Source organism: Thunnus maccoyii, chromosome 13, assembly GCF_910596095.1.
Source record: "Thunnus maccoyii chromosome 13, fThuMac1.1, whole genome shotgun sequence".
Taxonomy (NCBI): domain Eukaryota; kingdom Metazoa; phylum Chordata; class Actinopteri; order Scombriformes; family Scombridae; genus Thunnus; species Thunnus maccoyii.
The window spans coordinates 16801741-16825650 of record NC_056545.1 but is presented as its reverse complement, the minus strand read 5'-3'; the positions used below and the strand labels follow the sequence as shown (position 1 = coordinate 16825650).

Below are 23910 nucleotides of genomic sequence, written 5' to 3'. Positions count from 1 at the left end.
GTTCTACTATTTTTTTTGATAATGATGACTGGACCAGAAGCTTTTTTTGTTTTTGTCAGACTGGAGACGACGCGCAAAAAAGGTTCTCAGCCAATATTTTTTTTTTTAACCTGCTTGTTGAAGCAAATTTATTAAGCTGAGCACTAAGCACAAATAACCAAATACTCATTACAGTCACAAAACTGTACAAGCTAGTCAAAATAAGAGTCACATTATTCAACAAATATGTTAAAAAGTCTTTTGAGGTGTTCTGTCCACCCATAAACAGGTATGTAAAATGATTTCTTTTAGGTAACTTCTCCATTGACTTCTATGGGGAAAACCTTAGCAGCATAGTGGAGTGCAAGGGGTCTCAGCAAAAAATGAAAAATGGTCGACCCTTGACTTTCTAAACAGCATCAACTCTCAAACAAGCAGTTTTGATAAGGTAGCTCTGTGATCTTCAACATCTTCTGAAACTGGTCATGTGCAACTTTTGTCTATAGAGTCAAATAAATCATTTTTAATGCTACTGTATTACATCCCATCTGCAGCTGTTTGTAGGATTTGAACGCAGTTCCTCTGAGTTTTTTGTGTTTTTCATAAGTTGTCATGAGTATCCAGTCTTTCCCATCATTATGCTGAATGTTTATGGCACTGATGGCTCTGTATCTGAAATTTAATATATGTGGAATTGGACAATTTGCTGCCTCATTGATTGCAAAACTAACCAGGCGACTGTCAGATCTCACTTAATACAGTCACATAAGCCAAAACTTAAATTAAATAGTCTGTGGAGCTTCCTTTGTGATTGTGGTTTCAGATACTTGCTTCATAGTCCTTTTTCTTGTTTTATCTTCTCCACGTCTGAGCCTTAGTGGAAGGAGGGTTAAGTTTGGACTCTTAGTCATTTATAAAATTGATACTCCATCGTAGTCACTATGCAATATTCTAAAAACAGAAGCGTGTAAGTTTGGAAAATTATCTAAAAATATCAAGAATATTGTGACAATTATGGGTTTATAAACTGTAAAAGGTGGCTAGCAGGTTTTGTAACATATTTACATCAACTTTACATGACATTAAATAACAAATAAAATGTGAGGATGATTGGTCCATTTTCCTAATTCAGACTTCATTTAACAAAAAGTTCAAAAGAACTAAAATTTAAGATTGACATCAAGACTGAACTCTACACTTTTTCCTAATTTTTTGAGAAGAAAAAGTTCCTACAGTCACAATCATCAGTAACACTCCTTGTGTCTCTTGGCTGTGTAGTAGATGATGAGGCCCAGGGTGATCAGTACCCCTGAGCCCACCAGAGTCAGGAAGCCCACCACAGGCCTCTTGACCAGAACGTGGCAGCCTAAGCAGGGCTGAGGCAACCTGGGACACTGCTGAGGTGCAGCTCCTTGAATGGGGAAGCCGTTGTGCTCGATGATGTTGTGATAGTTGGAGAGAGAGGCCTTGACGATGACCTCTTCATGGACGTGTCCGTAGAAGCCAAACCCGGGGTCCCTTTGGTCGCTCAGGGCGTAAGCAAAGTAGCCCTTCAGGTTTACGCCGTCCAGAGTGTACGCTGAGGTGGGACAGAGGAACATGTGAGCTGTTAGGATTAATTTTCATTGGTTGGGTGGGTGATAGCTGTAAAAAAAAGAACAGAAAGTTTGTAGATTGGAAAAGTAGTAATAGTATACAGCTGTGGAAAGTAACTTCTGTATGCTAATTACAAGTACCACTCTCATACCATGTACTTTTGAATTTTTCCTTATTTTAAACCCATTTGGACACTATTAAAATATATTTCTCATAAACAATTTTTCTAGTAATAATTTATGGAAAATGGCTCATAATTATTATTGATGTTAGTTTGACTACATTGTAATTACAAGGTATTTGTCTGAATTTATTGTCCTTTTTATGTATTTATTTTCCTCTCACCATAAATACACAAAAATGTTGCCTGATAAATAATATTTAGCTGGAACAAGTCAAAGATCTCATAAAGCAGAATAAGCAAATGCTTCATGTGTTGTTGTTGTTTTTGTATTTTAGACACAAATACATGCAAGTTGTTTTCTGTGGGTGGTTGCCAGTTAGTGAAGCCAGCACACACTACAACATTATACAAAACTATGTGAACCTAATAGTCTGAAACTGCAAGTCAAGGTCTCCACTGAGTGTTACCTCATAAACTTTACAAGGACAGGTAACTGGAGCAACAGTAACCTTGACTCAGCGATTCAGTGTAAAGTGTGTATCTCTGTTTATATTTGCGTGTGTGGGTGCTTCTGAGGCAGCTGACTATTCAGAGGTCAGTGACCTAAATACCTGTCTAATAATTAAGCTCTACAGAGGCAATATGATGAAAGTTGTTGACCAGTAAGGGGGAAAAACTTCTACCACTCTGAAGGATTAATCACAGTGCGGTGATGACAATATTTGGCTCAAGTGCATTAAATCAGTTCAATAATATCCAAACAGTCTGACCCTTCAGTGCCTCATTGATGTAGTTGTACAGGTAGTAGACTCTTAGGCTGTCTTTGAAGCGGGCTGGGTCTTCCTGGACCCCGTTGGCCATCACATAGACTGGCACATCACAGTAGTGCTCCTTCACCTTACACAGCATGATGGAAATGTTAGTTTATCGCACTGAAACAAAAATTTACTTGAGTTGTGATTCAGTAAGTATGAAAACTCTTTAAGGAGCAGTGACCTTGAGAAGCAATGGTAACACGTCGCAGTAGAAGTGTTACATAAACAAACATGATGACTTGAGTCTGCATCACAACCAGCCATCAAATAAACAGTCTTACCCAGTTGAGGGCTTTTCTCAGGCCCCAGGGCACAACAGGCCTGGGCGACATAATCCATGTAGTGTCTATCATGTGTTGGACTTCCAGCATTGCTGTGTAGGTGTACCTGCAGACATGGAGATGATACAGTAGCTGAGTATCATTAAAAAGAAAAAAAAAAAAAACCCACATTCTCCTCATGGGTTGTAATGCCAATCCCTCCAAGATTTTTTTGTGATTGTTGTGATCAAATATGCTTGTAATGGCTTTTCTCAAAAATTGCAATGCAATTTGCAAGTTTTATGTGATTTTCTTGTGGTAAAATTGCAGGAATTGGCAAAAAATTGCAAGTCGAGGAAGAAATTGCGGGGTTTTTTTGTGCAAAATAGTTTGCTTCCACTTTCATGTAAAACATTTGGAAATTGTTTTGCATGGTATTTTGCAGTTATTTTTGTTGGTAAATGAAAGAAGTTCGCTTTCTTCATTGTGTGATTTCACCTGAATGCGTGATGCGTTGACATGTCACATTGGTTGTTTTGATTAGACTGACACAGGGAAGTGCGACGATTGGTAGTCTAATTCTCATGATAAAACCACATTTCCCATAAACCCCATCACTTCCTTTTTTGCTGTTTTTTCTGGCCAACCAGCATGCAGTTTGTTTTGATAATGAGAGGAGAGGCTGAAGAATTTTGCTAACTGTAAATAAGAATTTATTTTTGTTGATGAAGCGAGTTTTGTTTGGAAAGGCTACTTTGTGTCGTAATACCTTCAGCAGAACTCCTGTGAATCCGACCTGGTTGCACATAATATCAATACAAAATAGAGAATATTGATGGACTTGTCTTCCATTCTCATTGCAAGGTATGGACATTAAATTAACAATGATATATTGATGTCAAAATCTTCCTAGTAGCACCTTTAATGCAGAGAAATTGCAAGAATTTTGCAAAATTGCAAGCCCTCGCAAATATTGCGGAGATTGATTGAATTTGCATTAATTATTGTGATTGCAAGATTGTGATTTCCTGGAGGAAGCGTTCAATTCATGATTACTGTGAAGGGTGCTGTTGTCACTATCTAAATAAAAGCAAAAATGATCTTTAAAGAACAAGAGAAGGAGATGATTTTATCTTACGAGTCTTCCTTGGCATGAGTCACCAGCTTGGTGCTGAAGTGGCTGATGGCAAAGAAGTCATATGTCCCCTTAACTAACCCGCTGTCCTTCTCATTGAACACTGGCAGGCTGCGGAAAAACACACAGAAAAAATGGCATTTAATACAGGAGATGGTATGATGTATCAGTGGTATTTAAGAAGTCCAAGTTGGTAGATGGTTTTGGGTTTAACACATTGAGTATAAATTGTGTTAACTTAATATTAATGCCAAAGTATTCCATGAGCTTTTAAACTGATTTTCTACCTCCATGGAGGTTCTGATTTCTATTTATTTCACAAATCAAGACTTAGATAATCAATAAGTTATACTAAATAAGATAAAGTTATCTTATTGTTGCATGACAATGCAGGTGAGAGAGAGAAAACTGCTCCATACTTTTTAATCTCTTCATCCTTTAATCTATCAATCAATTTCTTTCATCGTTTAAAAAAAATGGTGCCAATTCATCTGGTTGATGTTGAGATATTTTACTGGATTAGTGAAAACTTTGACCTGCTGGCTGTGCTACGATTCATCATGTGGGCATAGTGAATGTAAAAAGTGCTTCATCTCTCAGAATTTTCACAATATTACACCTTTGATTAATCCCAACTTATTTCAAAACCCTTTAATCTTGTTACAACCAGAAATACATCAACACCTCAAATTACACTGGCTAAATGATCTGAAAATGTTTCTTTACTGTGCCTGTAAACAGCAATGTTTATTCTGTAGCTAACAAAGAGACTGTGTAAGAAGTCTGGAGTATGAATGAAGTTGTACTCAAGAGAGTTGAGCTGACGCAGCCAGCTCCTCATTCCCAGAGGATAGTCCCCGCTGCCAAAGATCGGTTCGGCAAACCAGCCAACACGGAAGTCCAAAACCCTTTTAGCCGGTTCCACATCTTCACGGCTGAATGAAAAAGCCGGCTCCACCCAGTCCATGTGCAGAGCCAGAGACACCTGACACACAACGCAAAACATGGCAGCACAGATGATCATCTGTAGTGTTTTCATTCTCCAATTCACTGAATTGATTCAACCTGAACGTAATTTATGAAAGCCTTTACATTTACTGTATTTACTGTAAAAAAACACATTGTCAAAGCTAGCTCATGGTGAACTTTGGTGCATTTTATTTCAATTACACCAGAAAGAGTCACCAATTCGAAATAAACAGAAGTAGCAGAAGTAGCAAGACCCAACATGGGAGACAAAAAAGAAATCCTACACACAAATTTCCTTAGTAGAGCAGAAAATCCAATAAAAAGATGTTCATGTGCTGGCAAATGCAAACAGCAAAGACTGCTTAATGCAACAAATATTTCTAAATTTTAAAAAAATGAGAATCTTGCAGATTACAACTTTTGGTGTAACATTTACAGGCACATATGAATCTATAAACTTTAAATGAGAATCTACAGACTCAACACAACAGTGGGACTGACCTTTCCGCCCTGCACGTGTCTAAACTCGTCGTTGTATGCGTGCCAGGCCAGAGCGTGCGCTCGCAGCATCTGATGGCCCTCCTGGTAGCTCACCATCTCATCATTAGGCTCATTCAGGGTGATCCAGATCTTCACGTGGGCACCGAGTTCTCTGTAACAGAGTCTGGCGTAGTCTGCGAAGGCGTCTGGAGTCTCCCTGAGAGACAAGTCAAATGTGTAAATTTTATTTCTACAGATATCACATTCTTTTTTATAATTTTTCATCTCAATATATAACAAACATACAATATATTATAACACTTATAATTACATGATCACTTATCTGGAATGTCATTATGGCCTAGCAGATTTCCATCCTAACAACACTACATGTTGTGCCAATAAAGCTGAAAATGCCATTACATCATATGATTTGATTCTCAATGAGATTTCAAATATTGTGATTACCAGGCTTAGTGTTATCTCTTTATCACAGGGAAAGGAAATTGCAGATGGCAGCTGACACCGTGGCAGTAAGTGATAAAAGATGGCTTCGTGTTGGTGGCAACAGGGACAGCATGTTCCCCGCAACATCACTGTATATTTACTTTAACGTCAGAGCAATCTGTGAATTATCATAAATTTTCATAACCGTTCATCATCGGGATGGTTTGTTGGTTCTGGGTGTTGAGGAGATTTCCACGTTCTAAGGGTCATAAAGCGTCTCATTGTTCATGTATAATATGTACTGGTCACTGTATCAGACCTGTTCAGCCACTTGTTGGCGGTATCCAGCGGGGCCGGCAGGCTGCTGCGCTGGCGAGTGTGGTGCCAGAGAGTGACCACGGGCGTGACATTGGCCTGCAGCAGCTGACGGGTGAAGCAGCGGTAGTAGCCCAGCAGGGTGGTGTTGGGATGAGCGACGTCGCCTGATGGCACCAGAGCCGACCAGTTCAAAGAGAAGTGGAAGTGGTTTACACCCACCTGCCGGATTTCATCCACCTAGAGAAAGGAAGGAGAGGATAAAAATACATACACACATACACATACAATCCTATTAAAAATTGTACCTTTTTAGTACAGAAGCTTGTCACTGGGGCAATTATAGACACGTTCTTGCAAATAAGTTTTTGAACTATCATTTATACTTCCAAAAGTACAAATATGTACCAATTACTACCAAGATGTTTTATACCAGAAAGTCTTCTCATGTTCTTGCAGCGTTTCAGACCTTCACCATTTCACAAATATGTACACCGAGTGACAAAAATGCTTAAATGACGGTATATTTATTAGCTGCTAGCAGCTAACATATATATATATATATATATATATATATATATATATATATATATATATATAAATTAGCAGCTTTATTGTTTTTTGTTCTTCTTTGTCTTTTTTTTGCATTTGGGATACCCTTGAACTGATGAACACTGTCAAATGTGTTTGATAGGTGCTTTTTCCCACCTATGCACTTTAACTGTACTTGTATTTCAGGCTGAACCGGGATTAATTTGTACTTAAACTACTCAAAAGTGAAATGTCAGACTGGTAGACAGACCCACCTGTTGCCGGATGGTGGCGTAATCAGCACAGTGTGTGGTTCGGCGTAAAGGTGGCGCACTGAAGCCTTCCAGCCTCATCAGCTCTCCGTTGTTGGAGATGTTCCACAAATAAACACTGGGGTCTGCAAACTGGCTGGGCGTGGTCTCCACCTACGACATGAAGAGAAACCAGTGTAAACATGCACTTGCCTCCCCTACAACGCCGTGTTTACCTGATACACACAGATGCAAATAAAGGCCAATTGGGTAAATTTGATAAAAACAGTCAGTCCCTGTGCTGTTTAGCTCAGCAGTCAGTGTGAGGTTATGTGGTTTATGATTAAGAGAGAATGCATCGTCGTGGCTGTTCCTGAACTGGACTTTCACCATGAAAAATAATATACGGCACATAATGTAACTCAGACAAGGAGATTCTCATTTATTTTTCATTTATCTCTCTCGCGACACAAAATCAGAGAAGGAAATAGTAATAAATATGACTTAAAGTCCTAAATTAATGAGTAGAATTAAAGTAAAACAGAATGTTCACCAAATATTAGGTAGACTTTTACTGAATCTCCAAACCAAAGTTAATACATAGTTAATGTTATCTATTTCTAAGGAAGTATCCTCGTTTATTATTATCCAACCTCCGCACTTTAGCACATTTGACCCTCCACAACTCCCCCCATCCCTCTGCAAATACAGTACACACACTCTCCACCCTCCCTACCTGTATGGAGTTGGCAGACACCCCCCAAGCAAAATCACACGGGAAGACTCCTTGTGCTGGTCTGTTCTCCGGCTGCTCAGGGAAACCATTCCTCTGGATGACATTTCTTTAGGAAAAAGCGAATAATCATCACTTCAAGAGGAGCTGTGCTGAGAGTGAAACTATCTCTGTAATTGTAAGGCAACACAACATGTGTCAAAAAGACTAAATTGAAACCATAACTGCGGTTGTATCACACCATACTTTCCAAATTTAGAAACTAGTGGCATATAATGTTCATACATGTAAAGAGTTCTGATAGTTTCATGTTATTTATAATGTACAGAACAATTTAAGCAAGTTAGCGCAATATCTTGGTCATCACATCTGTATTTAAAACATGATTAAACATTTGCTGTCAGTATTGGGACTGTTATCTATAATCTAGTGGTTGGGTTTGTTTACTTTTTGTTAAAATGTGGCAATTACTGGGCAATTTGAGCTGGATAAAGTTAATATCTAACTTAACACTTCAAGTGAATGAAGGGAGCAGATTTCCCCCCTTTTCATACTTTTCAACTGAGTCAACCGTCAGCTTCTTAAACTGAAGCTTGCAATGATTTACCTGTGGTGGACAAATAGAAGAACTAAGCTATTGTGAGTTAGTTTTTCTGCGTTTCGCCTTCGTTGTCACGAACACCACTGATGACATTACGACATGTAAACACCTGTAAAAGGTGGCAGATGTCTTTGGCTCCCTTTTCATGTCAGGAGTGTTGAAGTCAACATAGTAAAGTCCCCGTCGTATCCCGTACTCTCTGTGCCACTCAAAGCCATCTATCAGGGACCAGGCGGTGTATCCAATCACGTTCACTCCATCTATGACGATTGCTGTAAGTCAAACACAGACGGATTCAAGCTCAATGTGAGGACGTCAACTTACTTTTCCTCACTTTACTTTTACTCCAACTTCATGTGAAACGGTTCATGTTTACGTTTATCACTCACATTTAAGTGCCTCTGCGATGAACCTCTTGAGGTAGTACATGTGTTTTGGGTCTTCTGTCTTGGTGTTGCCGAGGACGTACCTGTGTCAAGTAGCAGTCAAAAAGAGACATGATCCACAACACAGCAAACACCAGGACCACAGGAGAACACACGAGAACATCAAACACTTGGAGACAAATCAACATGTAAACCTACCACCCACTCTGCACCACAAAGATGGGTGGCTTGTCGTACTCAGCGTTGACCCAGTAGAGCAGCATCCTCAGGTCCAGATCCTCCTGCTGTCCAAACTTCAGGCTGTCATTGATGAGCTGGAAGCTCAGGGCCGCTCCGTGCGAGAGGGCGAAGAAGTCCGCTGTTCCCCTCACCTGCTCCCTCTCCTCCTGGGTGAAGGAGGGCAGCCGTGAGCCCAGCCTCGCCTTCATGCAGGGGGGGTAGTCTCCGTCTGTGAACAGCGGCCGGGCAAACCAACCCAGGACATGGTCCAGGGAGCACTGGCATTCCCGCAGGCTTTCCAGGCGGGTACGACTGGGCTTGATCCAGTGAGAGGCCAGCGCCATGGACAGCTTGCCCCGCTGCCGTGTTCGGTATTGGCGGTTGTAGAGATGCCATGCAGCTGCATGAGCCTGGAGGAGAGAGAGAGAGGTGGCAGTAACAGAAGGTAAGAGGTGAGAAGGACCAAATGAAGGAAATCAATCAGTCAAACTTTATTTGTAAAGCACCTTTCATACAAGTTAACACAGTTCAAAGAGATTTACAGGGGACTGATGAACTAATAAGACTAATAAGACCAATAAGACGGTTAAACAGGAAGACTTCCTCACACTGAAATAAGAAAATAGAGATTCAAATGAAAAGATTGAAAAACATTAGAAGATTAGTGGGTCAATAAGAAATTATAAAAGTGAAATAATAAATAAAAACAATAATATAGTGTAGAATTAACTGGTAACTAAGTATGTTTACTGTACTCAAGCATACTACAGTATTTAGTACAGGTACTTTTATTTGAAAATTTCCATTTTATGCTTCTTTTTCACTTTCACACCATTTATTAATATTTTGCTTTTTACCCTCATTACATTTACTTGACAGATAAAGTTACTTTTCATCAAATTTTTTTTATCCAAAACATGCAATAATCTTGTAAAATATGATGCATAGTTGTAGATTAAACTATCTAACTATTAATAAAGCTGTTTTCTCCACCTGCTGTGACAATAAAATGCTGCTTATACCTTAATGGATCAGTCACAATCATCCAAATGTGCAATAATAATTTAACACCCTGTAAAGGGCCATTCTGCACAATGCTTTTCGTAAATATTGTTTTTGCAGGCCTTAAACACTGTGATGTTTCTACATTCACTCAAGTAAATGACTAAAACTTCTTCTGCCACAGAATGTAAAACAATAAAAACACTAGAGACACTAGAACACAAGAGACAGAAAGATGAGAAATAAATAGACTAAGATATCTGGCGACAGGCTAAAGGGGTTAGTATTTAAAGATTTCTCTCTCTGATAAGGCAGGAAATTATGATCACTTCCATACACTAAATTAAAGCTGCAAACATTCCTGATATGACAAGGAAAAAGAAAAAATAATAATTAAAAAGAAAAAAATCTAACTTTTCTGACCTTGAGGAGATTGTGTCCAACCCGAAATGGGAGATCAGGGTCGTTCTTTATCCCAGGAGCGACCACTCCTGTTCCATACCCGTGGCGCGCCACCACAAACGGGTTATCAATAGTGATCCAATACTTCACATCATCCCCGAAAGTCTGGAAACAGAAATCGGCGTAGTCCTTGAAAATCCCCACAAGCTCCGGGTTGCTCCAGCCGCCGAGGCTCTGCTGGAGATGATCCGGCAGGTCCCAGTGGTAGAGCGTCACCACCGGCTGCACACGGATCTCCTTCAGCCGCTTGATGAGCGTCCGGTAGTAGTTGGTGCCGATTTCGTTGTAACTCCCGCGGGTGCCGTTGGGAAATATCCTCGACCAGGAGAGGGAGAACCTGTAGTGGCTGACCCCGAGCTGCCTGATGGCTCGGATGTCGGCGTGGATGTTGTGGTAGCTGTCGCTTCCCACGTCTCCCGTGGCCATCCGGTTCCCACCGCGCGTAAAAGTGTCCCAAATGGAGAGCCCCTTGCCATCCTTCTCAAACGCGCCCTCCACCTGGTACGCAGCCGTGCCCACCGCCCAAATGAAGTTATTGGGGAAGGTATCGTAGAGGAAAGCCTCGTCACCTGGATAAGGCAGCTTACTGAAGCGTCCCCACGTTTTCAAACCAGCGTTGGGTTTTGCGGCCCCGCAGGTGAAGGCGAGAAAAGTCAAAAGGGCGAACAAACCACTCATGGTGCCTGTCAGTACTGGCCTCAGGTGTCCAGTTTTTGACTCCGATCTTCACTTAACCATGCTGGGAGGCTTTTCAGTGACTAAACAGCGGCTTGTGGAGCGCAGCCAGCCAGCTGTGAACCCACTACACGCCACCTCTCTAAATCTATCAATTATTAGCCAAAGCACCTGACGCACGAAGGTCTACAGGCACAGCACGATGTTAAGAGCCCCAAATGATCAATCTTTTGCAAAGCAGGGGCACGTTAGTCTCAGTAGTAACTCAAAGATCAATGAAGGGTGCTTATATTCATTTCTTATTTTGGGGTCTGCTCAGATGAGGCCTCAGTTTGACTTGACTTTGAAAACAAATCATTCAGAGGACAGAAGTGTGACCCAGGTGCAAAAAGCCCCTAATATGATCTCAGTTACAGCACCATTATCATACATCCTCTGCTGGCAGATCACCTCATAACTACATGTAAATGTCACATAAAGATAAAAAAAAAAAAACCCCTGAAAGAAACCTAATCTGCATTTCTCACCGCATCAAGTTCAAGTCAGGAGCGTGCAGGCAGAAGATGATGGGGGGGAGAGAGAGAGGGAGGGGTGAGGTGGGGGTGAGGAGAAGATATGCAAACAGCAGAGTCAGTGTACCCTGCTGCACCACGGTCACATTACTTCCTTATCTTCCTGCTTTCAGCACGGTTGCTTGGAAACTCAGGCCTCTTACTGCCGGCCATCTTTGTCCATATAGCACCTGCATAAATATGTGAGGAGGTGTGAGCCTGTTGGACAGTGTGTGTGTGTGTGTGTGTGTGTGTGTGTGTGTGTTGGAATAAGTTGACAGCTTGCACCTCAGGTCAAAATAGGATATTTCTGGTCTAGTAGAGATTTGAAGTCTGTAGTATTGAACACCTATAAGTTTTAGAATAAACAAATGATTATTTGTTTACAAAAGTTGTAACTAATACAGAAAAGGAGAAATACTGGCAGCAGGTGCAGGTATTTTGCCAAATGCATGATAATTATAAACCAGAGATGCAAAGATTAGTCAATAAACTGATTAGCTGCCAACTATTTAATTAATCACCAACTATTTTGATATTCAAATCATTGTTTTGAGTCATTTTCTAAGAGGAAAACATGTAACTTCTTTGATTCCAGCTTCTAAAATATGAATATTTTCTGGTTTCTTTAGTCTTTTATGACAGTAAACTGAATATCTTTGAGGACGTCACCTTGAGCTTTGGAAAACAGTGAACATTTTTCACCATTTTCTGACATTTTTTTGACATTTTTCAAGACCAAACAACTAATCGATTAATCAATAATGAAAATCATTGTTAGTTACAGCCCTGAAATGCATATACACATATAATAAATGAATAGTATGACAAGATATGTTAGATCTTTGTCATCATGTATGTTTAATAATGGATAAAAAGAAGAGTTTTCTTGAGGGCAGAAGGTGAGGTGACACCTTCACACACAGTTTGGTTGTGAATTTCACTTTTGGGGCAATTAAATCTGACTTTTGAGTTTTTTATTTAGATTCAGCACGTTGGTTACTTATTAAATCACTGCTGTTCTCATGACAGGTTTATATTTTGTCGGTGATCCTGTCCTGCACAGGTTTTGTATTTCCTAGACTTCTTAATTTGGTTATTTATACTTTTTAGCTGCCAATGCCTATTTCTATAAAAAAAAAAGTTTCTCCCAGAATCAAGCAATTGGCAGTTCAAAGTTTTAACTTCTCTCACTGAAACTGAGACTAATGACACATGTTCAATGATATGAGGGAGAACTAAGCTATTAAAATCATTATTGTACAATCAAATGTGTCATTAAAATGTGCATGTTTGTTGTTGGCTGCTTCTGGTTGACAGAGGTGAAGGATGGTGTCATTCATTGAGTTTGCCTCGACAGGCAGGTGGTTTATCGGAAACAGGGAAACAGACTCACCTGGCAGCTGAGCAGCATGTGATTATGGCCAGTCATGGATCATAACCAGCGGCAGAGTGTGATGGTTGTGTGTGTGTGTGTGTGTGTGTGTGGGCGTTTTTTTCCATCAGGCTGAGCTGCACTGGAAAGTTCAGATCTCAAGTGTACATGCATAAACAATGCAGAGTGCTGCCAGTCTCCATATAGAACACAGGAAGAAAACCATCCAGTGATGCTTAGCAGCCCCTAAAGCACAAACTGTTTGTGACTGGACTGTCTGTGTGGTTTAAGTCAACACTTTACACAAGTCAGATAATGAGATAAGTGCCTGTTCAAATACAGGACGGATAATTCTGAACTTGGAGATGTGGAAAAAAGAGGGAGACTGTCTGACATGCTGATCAAAACCAAACTTGAAGTTGGGTAAAACATCTTAGTTTGTCAGTTTCTATCCACATCAAACATGAAGTGCGTGCTGTGTTATGTGACGCTACACCTTACAAGCATGGATTCATTCCTTCTGGTAGGCTGCTAAGCTCCAAAACATTCAGAAGGTGTCGTGTCCATTTTTCTTTTTTCTGTGTTTGGCCTGAAAACAAATAATATCTGCATCAAATGAAATTGTTCTTCAGCATTCACTAGCTGTGTTTTTGTACACGCTGGTGAATAAGCGACCGATTATTTGTACTTTTCATGATGATCAGCTCCAAAACGATCTGGCATCAATACCTTAAACACTTTCCGGTCATCTCACACTCTCTCCATCCTGACAACACTCATCTGTCACAGAAAATGGTGTCATCAATTAAGCAATTTTTAGGAAAAAACAAAACCTTTTGAGTTACCTTGCGATGCAGCTGGATTTGCAAGATCACATCATCACCAGAGAATCCATCTCATCAGACTTCAAGTTACGCGCTTGTGTCTGAACCGCTGGCGGTTCGGAACAATCAGCATCTTATGAGGATTCTTGCGTGATCTTGCGAATCCAGCTGCCTCGCAAGGTAAGAAGGTGATGACAGATGGTTCATCCAATCACCCGCCAAGTATTTTTTGAAAGCACTTGCCCTTTTCCAAACAGTTTCCAAGGACGACCTCTCACGTGGTTTCTGTGTAATGAACCATCTGGTGTGTCAGGTTACCTTTCGACTCCGACAGTTACAGCTGCCAAGTTCTCTCTGCCATGTGGTGCTTTAAACAGAACAATTCAGAACTTTTTGATTGGAAACATACGACTATTTGGACCTTTAGAGCATTTTCACTGCATTTTTTTTTCAGTCGTATGGCAGGGCTCGATGTCTTTTCACCTGTGAACAAAGTTAATAAAGGCACTATATGCAGGGAAGAGTTACCTCAATACTTAAATAAATAAATAAAATGCTTTGAGCTGATTTTGTGATTCAAAATTCCTGATGTCCCGTTACACCTGAAGGCATCGTAGCTCGATTACGTTGACAAGCAAACCCCTTCAACCAAGACGTTAATGTGAAATAAAGAGAAATCAACCGTGTCAGGTTTTATAGAGAATTATATTGATACAACGGAGGATCTGACTGGGTGGATGTGGAGCCAAGTTAGCAGTGACGAACATTACAACCACAGCTGCTCATGACTTCTGTCTACCAGCAAGTACAAACCTAAAAATCAGACGCACACTACAATCTTTTCCAGAGGCAACTCTACATTTGGACAGTTTCTGACGTTTTTTTTTTTTTTTTTTTTTTTTAAATTTTTCAATACATGGTAAAAAAGGTATTAATATACAGAGCTGTAAACAAAAATGTATGTTTTCTTTTTTTCCTTTTTTTTTTTTTTTTTTAAGTAAAATGACACAATTAACGTCACAAAAAAAAAAAAAAAAAAAAAAAAGATAATGGTTAATCTCTTTCAGTTTTTAAAATTGGGACACAGAGGGAGGATTGATAAGCAATATTGCTTTATGGGAGCACTTTTAATAATATCAGCGGGTAAAGGCTTTACAGCATCCCCCCAGTCAGCATCAAACACAACAACAGAACATGAAACGGACATAAGAGACTATTTACAAGAATGAGCTTTTTTTTTTTTTGTTTGTTTGTTTTTCTGTTAAAATTATTTCTACTTAATGTGGCGAACATCATCACAATGCAACACAATGCAACAACCCACAGCTGATGATACAGATGTACTGATGTAGTGTGCGTGTGGTATATGCAAGTGTGTGAATTTGTGTAACAGTAGGAGCGTCGGCGTATGAAAAGTTTAAAAAGTTCAGTGTCCATTTTTTTTTCTTTCTTACGTCACTCCTCCATGACGTTAGAGTAGACGCTGCCGTTTTCTTTTGTCCTCCATCGTTTGTTTTTTTTTTTTTTTTTTTTAGCTCATCTTCTTCGCCCTGCTGCTTTCTTGCGACCCTGGAGGAGAGAAAGAAAAATTAAAGTAGGGTGAAAACTGAGCTCATGAATCGCTCCACACCTCTTAAGTTACTCTAAAACCCAGAAATCCAACAAATGGATTACATGTGACACTTTGAGTACCTTCGGTGTTGGCTCGTCCTCCTGTTCCTCCTCCTCTTCTTCATCTTCTTCCTCAGAGTCGTCTTTAGCAGCAGCTGCCTTTGATCGTCCACCGCGCCTGGATATAACAGAGGGGATATGTGTTCGATACGACTACCCTTACATGAATAAGGTTTATCAGAAAATGCAGAAATATGACGACACACCACCGTCGCACATCAAGACACAAAGTTACAGCCTAGTTCAGCTCCAAGAAGAAGATTTACTGGCTCACAGTGTTGCAAAATATCACCCACCAGGTGCCAAAATGCTGATAAGATGCATCTTTGGCAGATGAATCAGTAAGTCACACATTGCTCTTGCCAGTATGATACAGTCATGTATCAAATTTATCAGTTTCATTTGTCACATGACTACATTTAGTGCGACAAATTGCAGCAACATGAGTAAAGCAACATATCTGAGCTTGATTTCACATCCTCTTTAAATGTACTTATAATGTAAGTGATGGGGAACAAAATCCACAGTGTTTCCCTGTTCAGCTGCAGTGGAAGGATCTTAACAAAAAGAACAACTTTGGCACTAAAAAAGACTTTTAAACTTTGAAAGATATTGACTTGATTTGATTCTATTAGTCAGCTGAAGCTTCATATTAGCTTCAGATAAACTTTTAAATACATTTTTCTACAGAAAGAGGACTGTGGATTTTGTAGGTTTGTACGTGTGTGATCAAAAGCAGTTTAGTAAGACGACATGACGGGAAATTTAGTCTTTTTCACTGGATTTTATTTAAGCCACCGTGACGATATATTGCTTATTTATTTTGATTAAGAAAATTATGTTGAACTTGAAGGGTTATTTATGACCTACTGACATTTTAATTTGAGAAAAAAGTTCCCAGAGCATCCAGAAATCTGGGAAATTTCCAATAAATAGACCTTTTCTCAAGAAAAAAAACAATCTTTTGAATCCCTCACTACGATAAACGTGTGTTTGTGCTAGTGAACGTCTTACACTGGTTTCTTGGCAGGTGGCTGAGTTGATTTGGGTGGACGTCCTCTCCTCTTCTGCGGTGTGGACTCTGCTGACTCTGAGCTGTTGAGCAGAGAGAGAGAGAAAAAAAAAAAACAAAAAGCACCAGAGTTTGAGTCATAAATTGATGCTGCTGACAGAAATCTGAGTGCCATCAGCAGACGTCGTTAGTGAAGCTCATTCAGTCTGCATTTACTGCTAAACTGTTTCTCTCCTCACCCTTGTGACCGCCGTGGCGCCCGGGCTTGCCTTCCTCCTTTGGTCTTCACCTCCATATTTTCACTGCTCATGTCATCCTCCTCCTCCTCATCCTCCACCTCCTCCTCTCCCCTCTCCTCCTCCTCGTCCTCCTCCTCCTCCTCGTCCCCCGGAGGAGGGGCCGCCTTCTTTCGACCCCTCTTCCCTTTGACAGGCGTGTCCTGACTGGGAGCGGCAGACTTCGGAGGCCGACCCCTGCGTCCTTTTTTCGGCGGGCTGTTCTGTTCGTCTTCTGGCCGATTGTCCTCGTCCCACTGGTCTTCGGACTCGGCCACTGCGGTCGTGTTGGCTGCCGCCTTCTTGCGGCCTCGCTTGGGTTTACTGTCCTGGTCGTCGCTGGAGGTCACACCCCGTTTGCGACCGCGGGGCTTTTCACTATCCTGTAAAAAAAAAAGAAGAAAATGGTTGACGAGGGTTGACTGGCGTGCTGCTGTCGCTTGTTTGAACCAGTTTTTCAAGTCAGAAACCTTCAATGAGTTTAAAACATCACTCCTGAATCTAGATGGTGGTTTCAGCAGGAAAAGCGTAAATTATCTGGTTTTTGGTTACCAAAAGCAATCATATACTGAGAAACGCTACTGTGAAACATTTGGAATTTATGTGACATAGAAGATGGTTTTATTTTTGACTTTTTGTAAAAGGAAAGCTACACTATTGATTCAGAATACAAAAAGGTGATGCAGGAGGTCTCGAAGCTGTTATTAATGACAGTTTACACAATGTGTACTTGCTAATCCTATCTTGACTTAAATCCAGCTGGTGTTTGCACAGGAGAATCAAAACACAGCGACACAAGGGTTTATGACTGGCGACACTTTACTGCATCACAGCAACATGCCCGATTCAACTCGTCCCAGGCTACCGTCTCATTTGTGCAGTCAGACTGTTTTTTCATTTTTTTACTGTTCTTTATTTTCTCCAAATTAGCCTTTAAGATTGAATGAAAAAAGGTTTTATATTTGTTTGTTTATCATTTTGGTGATATAACTGCTCTTAAGACTAAACTGCTGTATTAGGAAGGAAAATAAGCAACATTTCCTAGAAATAGAGTTGTGCTGATGTAAGAATAACAATCCTGATGATCTCTCCAACTGGAGGGAGGAACAGTTTCAAGAAGATTATGGCTAGGAAATTCATTTAGTTTTGATCAAATAGTTGAACAAATAACTTGACAATGTGATATTTTGAGTATGATTACTGGCTTACAAGCTTTCAGAAGATATTTACACAGACTGGTCTGACAAACTCATCAGTAACATGGACACGGTGACCTTGCAGCTAAAGACATTATTCATTTTCTCTCGATTATAATGCGGCTTTTAAGACCTTGAAAAGAGCATTTTGACACTGTTTATATATTATAATGACCAGATAGATGACAGTAGATATCTCAGTTTAAAGATGTTTTTATACCTTATCCGTGCTGTCTGCTCGCTTTAGGCTGATGTCCTCGTTTTCACTGTGGTCCATTTCTGTGCTGTCATGCCTAAAAACACAGCGATTAATAATTGTTACTCTTTTATAAACATAAAACACAATAACTGCAACTCAATGTGAGACATCTGCATGTTCTCTGAGCATATATCAGTGAAACTCCACACTCACTGTGCTGTGAGGAAATTTGTTCTCATCGTTTTCCATTATGTTAATAATTAGATCCAGAGTACTTTTTATGCAGGTTCATAAATCAGAACTACTGAACATCTGCAGCTTCAGGGGATTTAGTGTCTTACTCAGCAACATGGCACCATAAGTCTTTATATAAGTGTGTATGTGTGCATTTTATTTTTTATTTTACCTGGTCTTGCTGCGTTGTGGGGAGCCTGGGTTGGACGAGGAGTCGTCGTTGCTGGCCGTCTCCATACGAGAAGCTTTACTCTGGAGCTGTTTCCCTGCCGACGACAGCGGCTTGTTTACCGCGCCCAGAACGTTAGCTGACTTGGGCTTTGGGAAAAGAGGAACGGTAAATGACAAGAGTTTGAGTTAGGGATGTGCTTTTTAATTAAGTGCGACAACAACGTTACCGTTTCAGAGGTTTGATTAAGCTCACCTTTCCTGGTGTGAAGAATGACTTCATCTCTGGTGGGAGATAATTTTTTGTGTTGCTGAAATTCTGAAACAGGAAGAAATCTCGTGTCAGAGAGCTTGTTTGTGCACAAGCAACGACAATTATTACAAAAAAAAAAAAAAAAAAGACTGAAAACAATCTGATTAGTCAAAATGTGTGCCAGCCCTGTTGAGAATTCCTACTGCAGCGAGCATGTGATTTACAAACACCAGGATACTACCAGCTACCAAAATAATCTTTGTTTATCTTTTAATTTACTATGCTGTATGTACACAAAGAGCTGCATATGCATTAGTAACCAGAAAACCCCAAAACACTGACAAAATCAAATACATTTTCATTGCAGATATTATTTTCAGCTCAGCTATTGCTTAACTATTCACATACAAGAGAAACTGCTTCACTGGAAATATTAAAAAGATCTTCTGGAAATGTTTTGGGGTGCAGACACCAACCTTGTCGGGTTTGGTGAAGAAGCTTGAGGGCAGCACGGGATCTTTCGGGGACTCCAGGCTGTAGGTGGTGCTCTTTGACATGATAATGTGCATGGCTACGTCACACACTGTGTAGAGTTTCTGTGCAGGGAAGACACAAAAGGTTTGCCAGCATGATGAATACATACTGTACACACACTTTATATTCGCTGTGCGTGAAGCTGCAGGTGCGGTTTGTACCTCGTTGGTTTTGGGATCGTTGGGGGCTTGGGCGTCTTTTGTTTGTTTGATGTTTTCCACCATTTTCCTAATAAAGGCGTGGCTGTTGTTCTCATTCTTGGCCATGATGATCTCCAGGACGAACCACAGAGCCCTAACAAGGAGGAAGTTTCACATCAGCGTGCGGGATTTTTTAATTTTAGCCACGATATTGTCACATTTTCCTCTTAAAATGAATCTGCAGTATCTAAAGAATTTTAAGCTCTATGTCTAAGAAGTTAATGGAAATAAAAAAATAGTAATAGCTGCGACTATTCTCTGTGGGGGGAAAAGAGAAGTTGACATTATTTAGTGCTCAGCGTAGCACAACATAGCTGCATGTACTCAAACACCAGGCTGTAATATTCCACATGGGTGGCAATTTATCTTTTAAAACGTGAAATCTTTTTAAGAGTTCTTCAGATCTTTCATCGTCAGTAGTGTCAACAAAATCTTTCACTTTACTACTTACTCTTTAATTTCTTTGAGCTGCTCGATGTCCTGTACTTTGACGTAGTCTGGGTCGTGTGCCAGCAGGTGGATGGTGTAGGGCACCACATACTCCGGCAGCAGAGAGAACAGCTTGTCTGTTGATACACACACACACACACAGTAAACATTACATCATTATTTCTTCATCACAACATTGCTCGTGATAACTGGTCAAAAGACAAGAGATCTTATAAAAAAAGTTACCCTGTGGACTTTCTGACCTCTGCTAGCGCTATACTGTGTTTTTTTTTTTTGATTGAGTGGTTGCCTGAGTACTCGTGTGCAAACGGGTGGCAAAATACACCTTCCTGCCAATGGTTTCACACTATCCCAGTGATCTACAGGAGGAGGTAATGCACCAAGAAACACAGAAACATGCCAAGAAAGGCAGCAAAGAAGAAGACTGTGCTAGTACAGATGTAAACGATTCAGCATTTAAAAAACTTTTTTAAAAAAAAATTGGCTTTGCAAAGTGTTTTATGAGGAAAGAAATGCATTCAACACTTTTGTTACACCTCAGGGATACACATTATGCAGTTTGTTGAGTAACCCTCCCAAAATCTTATTTGTTTACAAGAAAACTCCACAGAGCCCCTTAAACTCCTTTTTCCCCGACCAATATATTGTGTGTGTGTGTGTGTGTGTGTATATATATATATATATATATATATATGTAATTAGGGATGCATGATACATTGGTGGCCGATGTACAACTGGCCAATAAGAAAATTAAATTATTGTCATTATGATACATATGATAATGTAATTTTTAGACAATAATGACGTCCAATAATGTGAAGCCTTGGCTGTGGATTAAACTTAAATCTTAAAATGATAAACTAAAGTTGTATTTTCTTTATTGTAGGGTTGCTGAAGGCTCTAAACATTGTTGTATTAGGAAAAATAAACCTGTCAATAAAAATATATATCTATGGTCTTCCTCACATTTTTGTATTTATAAGATTAATATCACTGGTTATTGTGTCAGCCACAAATAAAACGGTTAATTATTGGTTATCATTATTGGCCCTGAAATTCCATATCAGTGCATCTCTATAAATAAAGTAAGGCCTGTTTCATGCTACAGATATGTTGTAGCTGCTTTTGTCACTTATCAACACACAATAAAATGAACCTTCTGAAAATTAGATTTTATTCTATTATTTTACCACTGATAGCAGCGTGCTGTTTGAGGTACTCCCGGCGTATATTGACGTTTTTCACCAGGCACTGGCGTGCATGGGCCCTCCTCTCTTTAACAGGGTCCTTGGCACACAAAGCGAACACGGCCATGTATTCCAGTGGCAGACGGAGGCGGCACAAACCCCGATGGAGCTTCTGAGAAAAACACTGTCGCACCTGGTAGCACTCGTCCTAAAGAGCGAAGAGAAAAATGCAGAGAAAACAGAGAGGATGATTAGGAGGAGGAAGGATGATGAGAAATATGGGAGAAAGAAGCAGGGAAGCAACAAAAAAAATAAGATACAGAGCTGTAAAAAAAAAAAAAAAAAAAAGAGCACGAGCTTTGCATGAAAAGAGGAGACTTGTGGCGGTTTCTTACATTGATGACGAGAGCACACAGCTGATATTGCTCCAGTGTGACTATTTCGTGATAACAAGGCTCCTGTGCCAGCTTGAGCAGGGCGCACGCTGCTGCCAGCCGCAGCCTCGACATGTCTGGTTTACTGCGGGGGAAGAGGAGACAAGAGTAAACAAGGAATACTTTATTTATCTGAAAATGTGTTAATGATTAAAGGATTAAAGCCTAACATACCCCTGGGGTCCACAATACCCATTAAAAAACAGCGCTTCACTGAAAATTACATGATTAGACAAAGCTTTCTCTGAGCTACTCAAGAGGCTGACACACACACACACACTCACACACACCTTGAGTTTGTCTAATAAAAGAAGTATAGGCTTTGTTGTTTACCCCATCCTGCCCTGCTCTGTTAGGTCCCCGTCACTGTGTAGAATAGCAGTCAACATCCTCAGGGTGGAGTTGCCTGATTTGCTTTGGTTGTTCTTCACTCCTAATAACCACCTCACCATCAGCTTTATGCCCTGGATCTGAGGGGAGGAAGGTCAGAATCATCTTTTAGGCAACAAAAGATGGAGTTACACTAATCGAACTGACAACAAACATCCTCTCATTACTTGCTTCAGTAAATGACTAAAGTGAATATTGTGATATGATGGTAAACACATAATTTTGTCTCTGAGTATTCTTTGGATAAAAGAAAAAGATCAAAAACAACCCGAACTAGACAGAAGGGGCGGAAAATTAAGTTACAAAGATTATATAAATTTTTTTGAAGAACTTCTAGGCAATCAGGCTGAATGATGTTAGAAATGACACTCAAAGGGGTCTCTGCTGACCTTGGCCAGAGTCTCAGGGGACACTTCATCATCAGGAACCCAAAGTTTGGTTGTCTTCTTGCCTGGGATCTAAAGACAACACAAATAATACTGTAAGCCTCATTTCACATGATATATGAACAGACTGACAACAAAAATACTGATCCTACAACTGTGATGAATCATTTTTGGGACCATGCAGCAGCATAGTTTCAGGTTCAAAACATGGGCCTGGTATATGTGATGTGTATATACTGTATATATATGACGTGTGTACCCTGTCGTTCATGAGCAGATCCTTCACTATGAAGTTGGCGACTAGCGATTTGAGCGGTGCAGCAAACTGTTCTGGGGCCAGTTGAGCCAGGTGGCCGAGGGTGGTCAAAGGAGTGATGAGCTGCTCCAGGTTAGCGGGGTCCAGGCCTTTGTGTAGAGGCTGGAGAAACACATAAACACACAGTCAGCTGAGAAGAGACAAACATTTCAGACATGCATAGTGGACGAAAACATGAACATCACATTATATCTGTCAAATTGTTCAGGTTTGAAAGAACAAGGTGTGTTTATCCTACATGTTTTAGTGAGATAGCAAGATTCAGATTAATCAGTTTCATTATTTCTACTAGCTGCAATAAAGGTGTTCAACTGAGATCTATGGCCATGGTGTACTAGGAGCTACAGATGATTTTTTTTGTACTATTTTATAAGTGTGTAAAATGTGACTGACCTCAAAGATTTGGGCGAAGTGTGTGTCTCTGTTGGTGAACATGGCGTTGATACAGTGGATGGCATACTTGGCCTGGCGAGGGGGGCCTCTCTTAGCTTTGGCCTGCAGTACCGGCAGCAAAACACTTGGGGGAGCAGGCAGGAGAACACCATTAAAAACAATGTCATAAGTCACAAAGAGTTCAGCGTGCTCCGAGCAGAGCACTTCAGTGAGAAATATGAAGAAACAACAGTGACTTCTATCTATGATTAAACACACACATTCATACATCCTGCTATAAGCTAGAGAACGAATTGATGCATCAATCAGACGATGAAACGTACGATTTGATGTGAGGGAAACTCTCTTCCATCTTGCTCCCTGTGTTCTTGAAGATTTGCAGCGCGGCCTCAGCCACCTTCTCATCATCCATCTTCAGACAACCCAACAGAGACTCGAACGTCTCTGCGGAGTGGAACGACACCGGGTGTGTGAACGACAGTACCTGTGTGGAAGAAAAGAGTCAAACAGCTGAATGACATGTCATAAATAATGTTGAATAATGATTAATAAAGCAAACTCGAAACATAAACTCGCTGGAAAGATGAGAGACGTTTTTACGCCGTCATTATTAATGTGATGAATGTGTTTCTATCACTCAGCCCCACCTTCAGGGCAAAACTGTGGGAGGGGGCTTTATCCATCAATGAATGTTCGTTTTATCTTGTCTGTCATTTCACACTCATTTCACTCTACTAGAAAAGATAATAATACCCTATTTAATTCACAGATTACTAGAGTTGCAAACATCAATTCAACCCAGCAGCCGTACAGACAGAACTATAGAGACTATAATTTATATAATGAAGTGACATTTCCTGCTTTGATTTTACAACCTATTAC

The 23910-nt window shown here is 40.3% G+C and overlaps 2 protein-coding genes across 2 annotated transcripts in view; both read right to left on the bottom strand.

The window, feature by feature from the left end:
* Positions 1-142: 142 nt before the first annotated feature.
* On the bottom strand, positions 143-11447 carry kl (klotho). The gene is made up of 13 exons (XM_042431329.1): positions 10267-11447; positions 8821-9251; positions 8626-8705; positions 8346-8508; positions 7639-7744; positions 6927-7076; positions 6125-6360; positions 5380-5575; positions 4716-4894; positions 3913-4020; positions 2796-2901; positions 2470-2596; positions 143-1558 (listed from the first exon to the last, which is right to left on the bottom strand). Exons 1-13 carry the CDS (start codon positions 10981-10983, stop codon positions 1224-1226), a joined length of 2934 nt encoding a protein of 977 aa, XP_042287263.1. The 5' UTR covers positions 10984-11447; the 3' UTR covers positions 143-1223.
* Positions 11448-15229: 3782 nt separating this feature from the next.
* Positions 15230-23910, bottom strand: part of pds5b (PDS5 cohesin associated factor B) — a 37343-nt gene continuing 28662 nt past the window's right edge. The window contains exons 19-35 of the mRNA XM_042430842.1: positions 23352-23512; positions 23029-23152; positions 22579-22737; positions 22323-22391; positions 21877-22013; positions 21505-21628; positions 21113-21317; positions 19924-20038; positions 19434-19566; positions 19215-19334; positions 18742-18804; positions 18490-18635; positions 18105-18177; positions 16653-17071; positions 16416-16496; positions 15423-15519; positions 15230-15299 (exon numbers count right to left, since the gene is read on the bottom strand). Coding sequence (XP_042286776.1) covers positions 15267-15299; positions 15423-15519; positions 16416-16496; positions 16653-17071; positions 18105-18177; positions 18490-18635; positions 18742-18804; positions 19215-19334; positions 19434-19566; positions 19924-20038; positions 21113-21317; positions 21505-21628; positions 21877-22013; positions 22323-22391; positions 22579-22737; positions 23029-23152; positions 23352-23512 — 2259 coding nt within the window. The 3' untranslated portion in view covers positions 15230-15266. The remainder of the gene's footprint in view (positions 15300-15422; positions 15520-16415; positions 16497-16652; positions 17072-18104; positions 18178-18489; positions 18636-18741; positions 18805-19214; positions 19335-19433; positions 19567-19923; positions 20039-21112; positions 21318-21504; positions 21629-21876; positions 22014-22322; positions 22392-22578; positions 22738-23028; positions 23153-23351; positions 23513-23910) is intronic.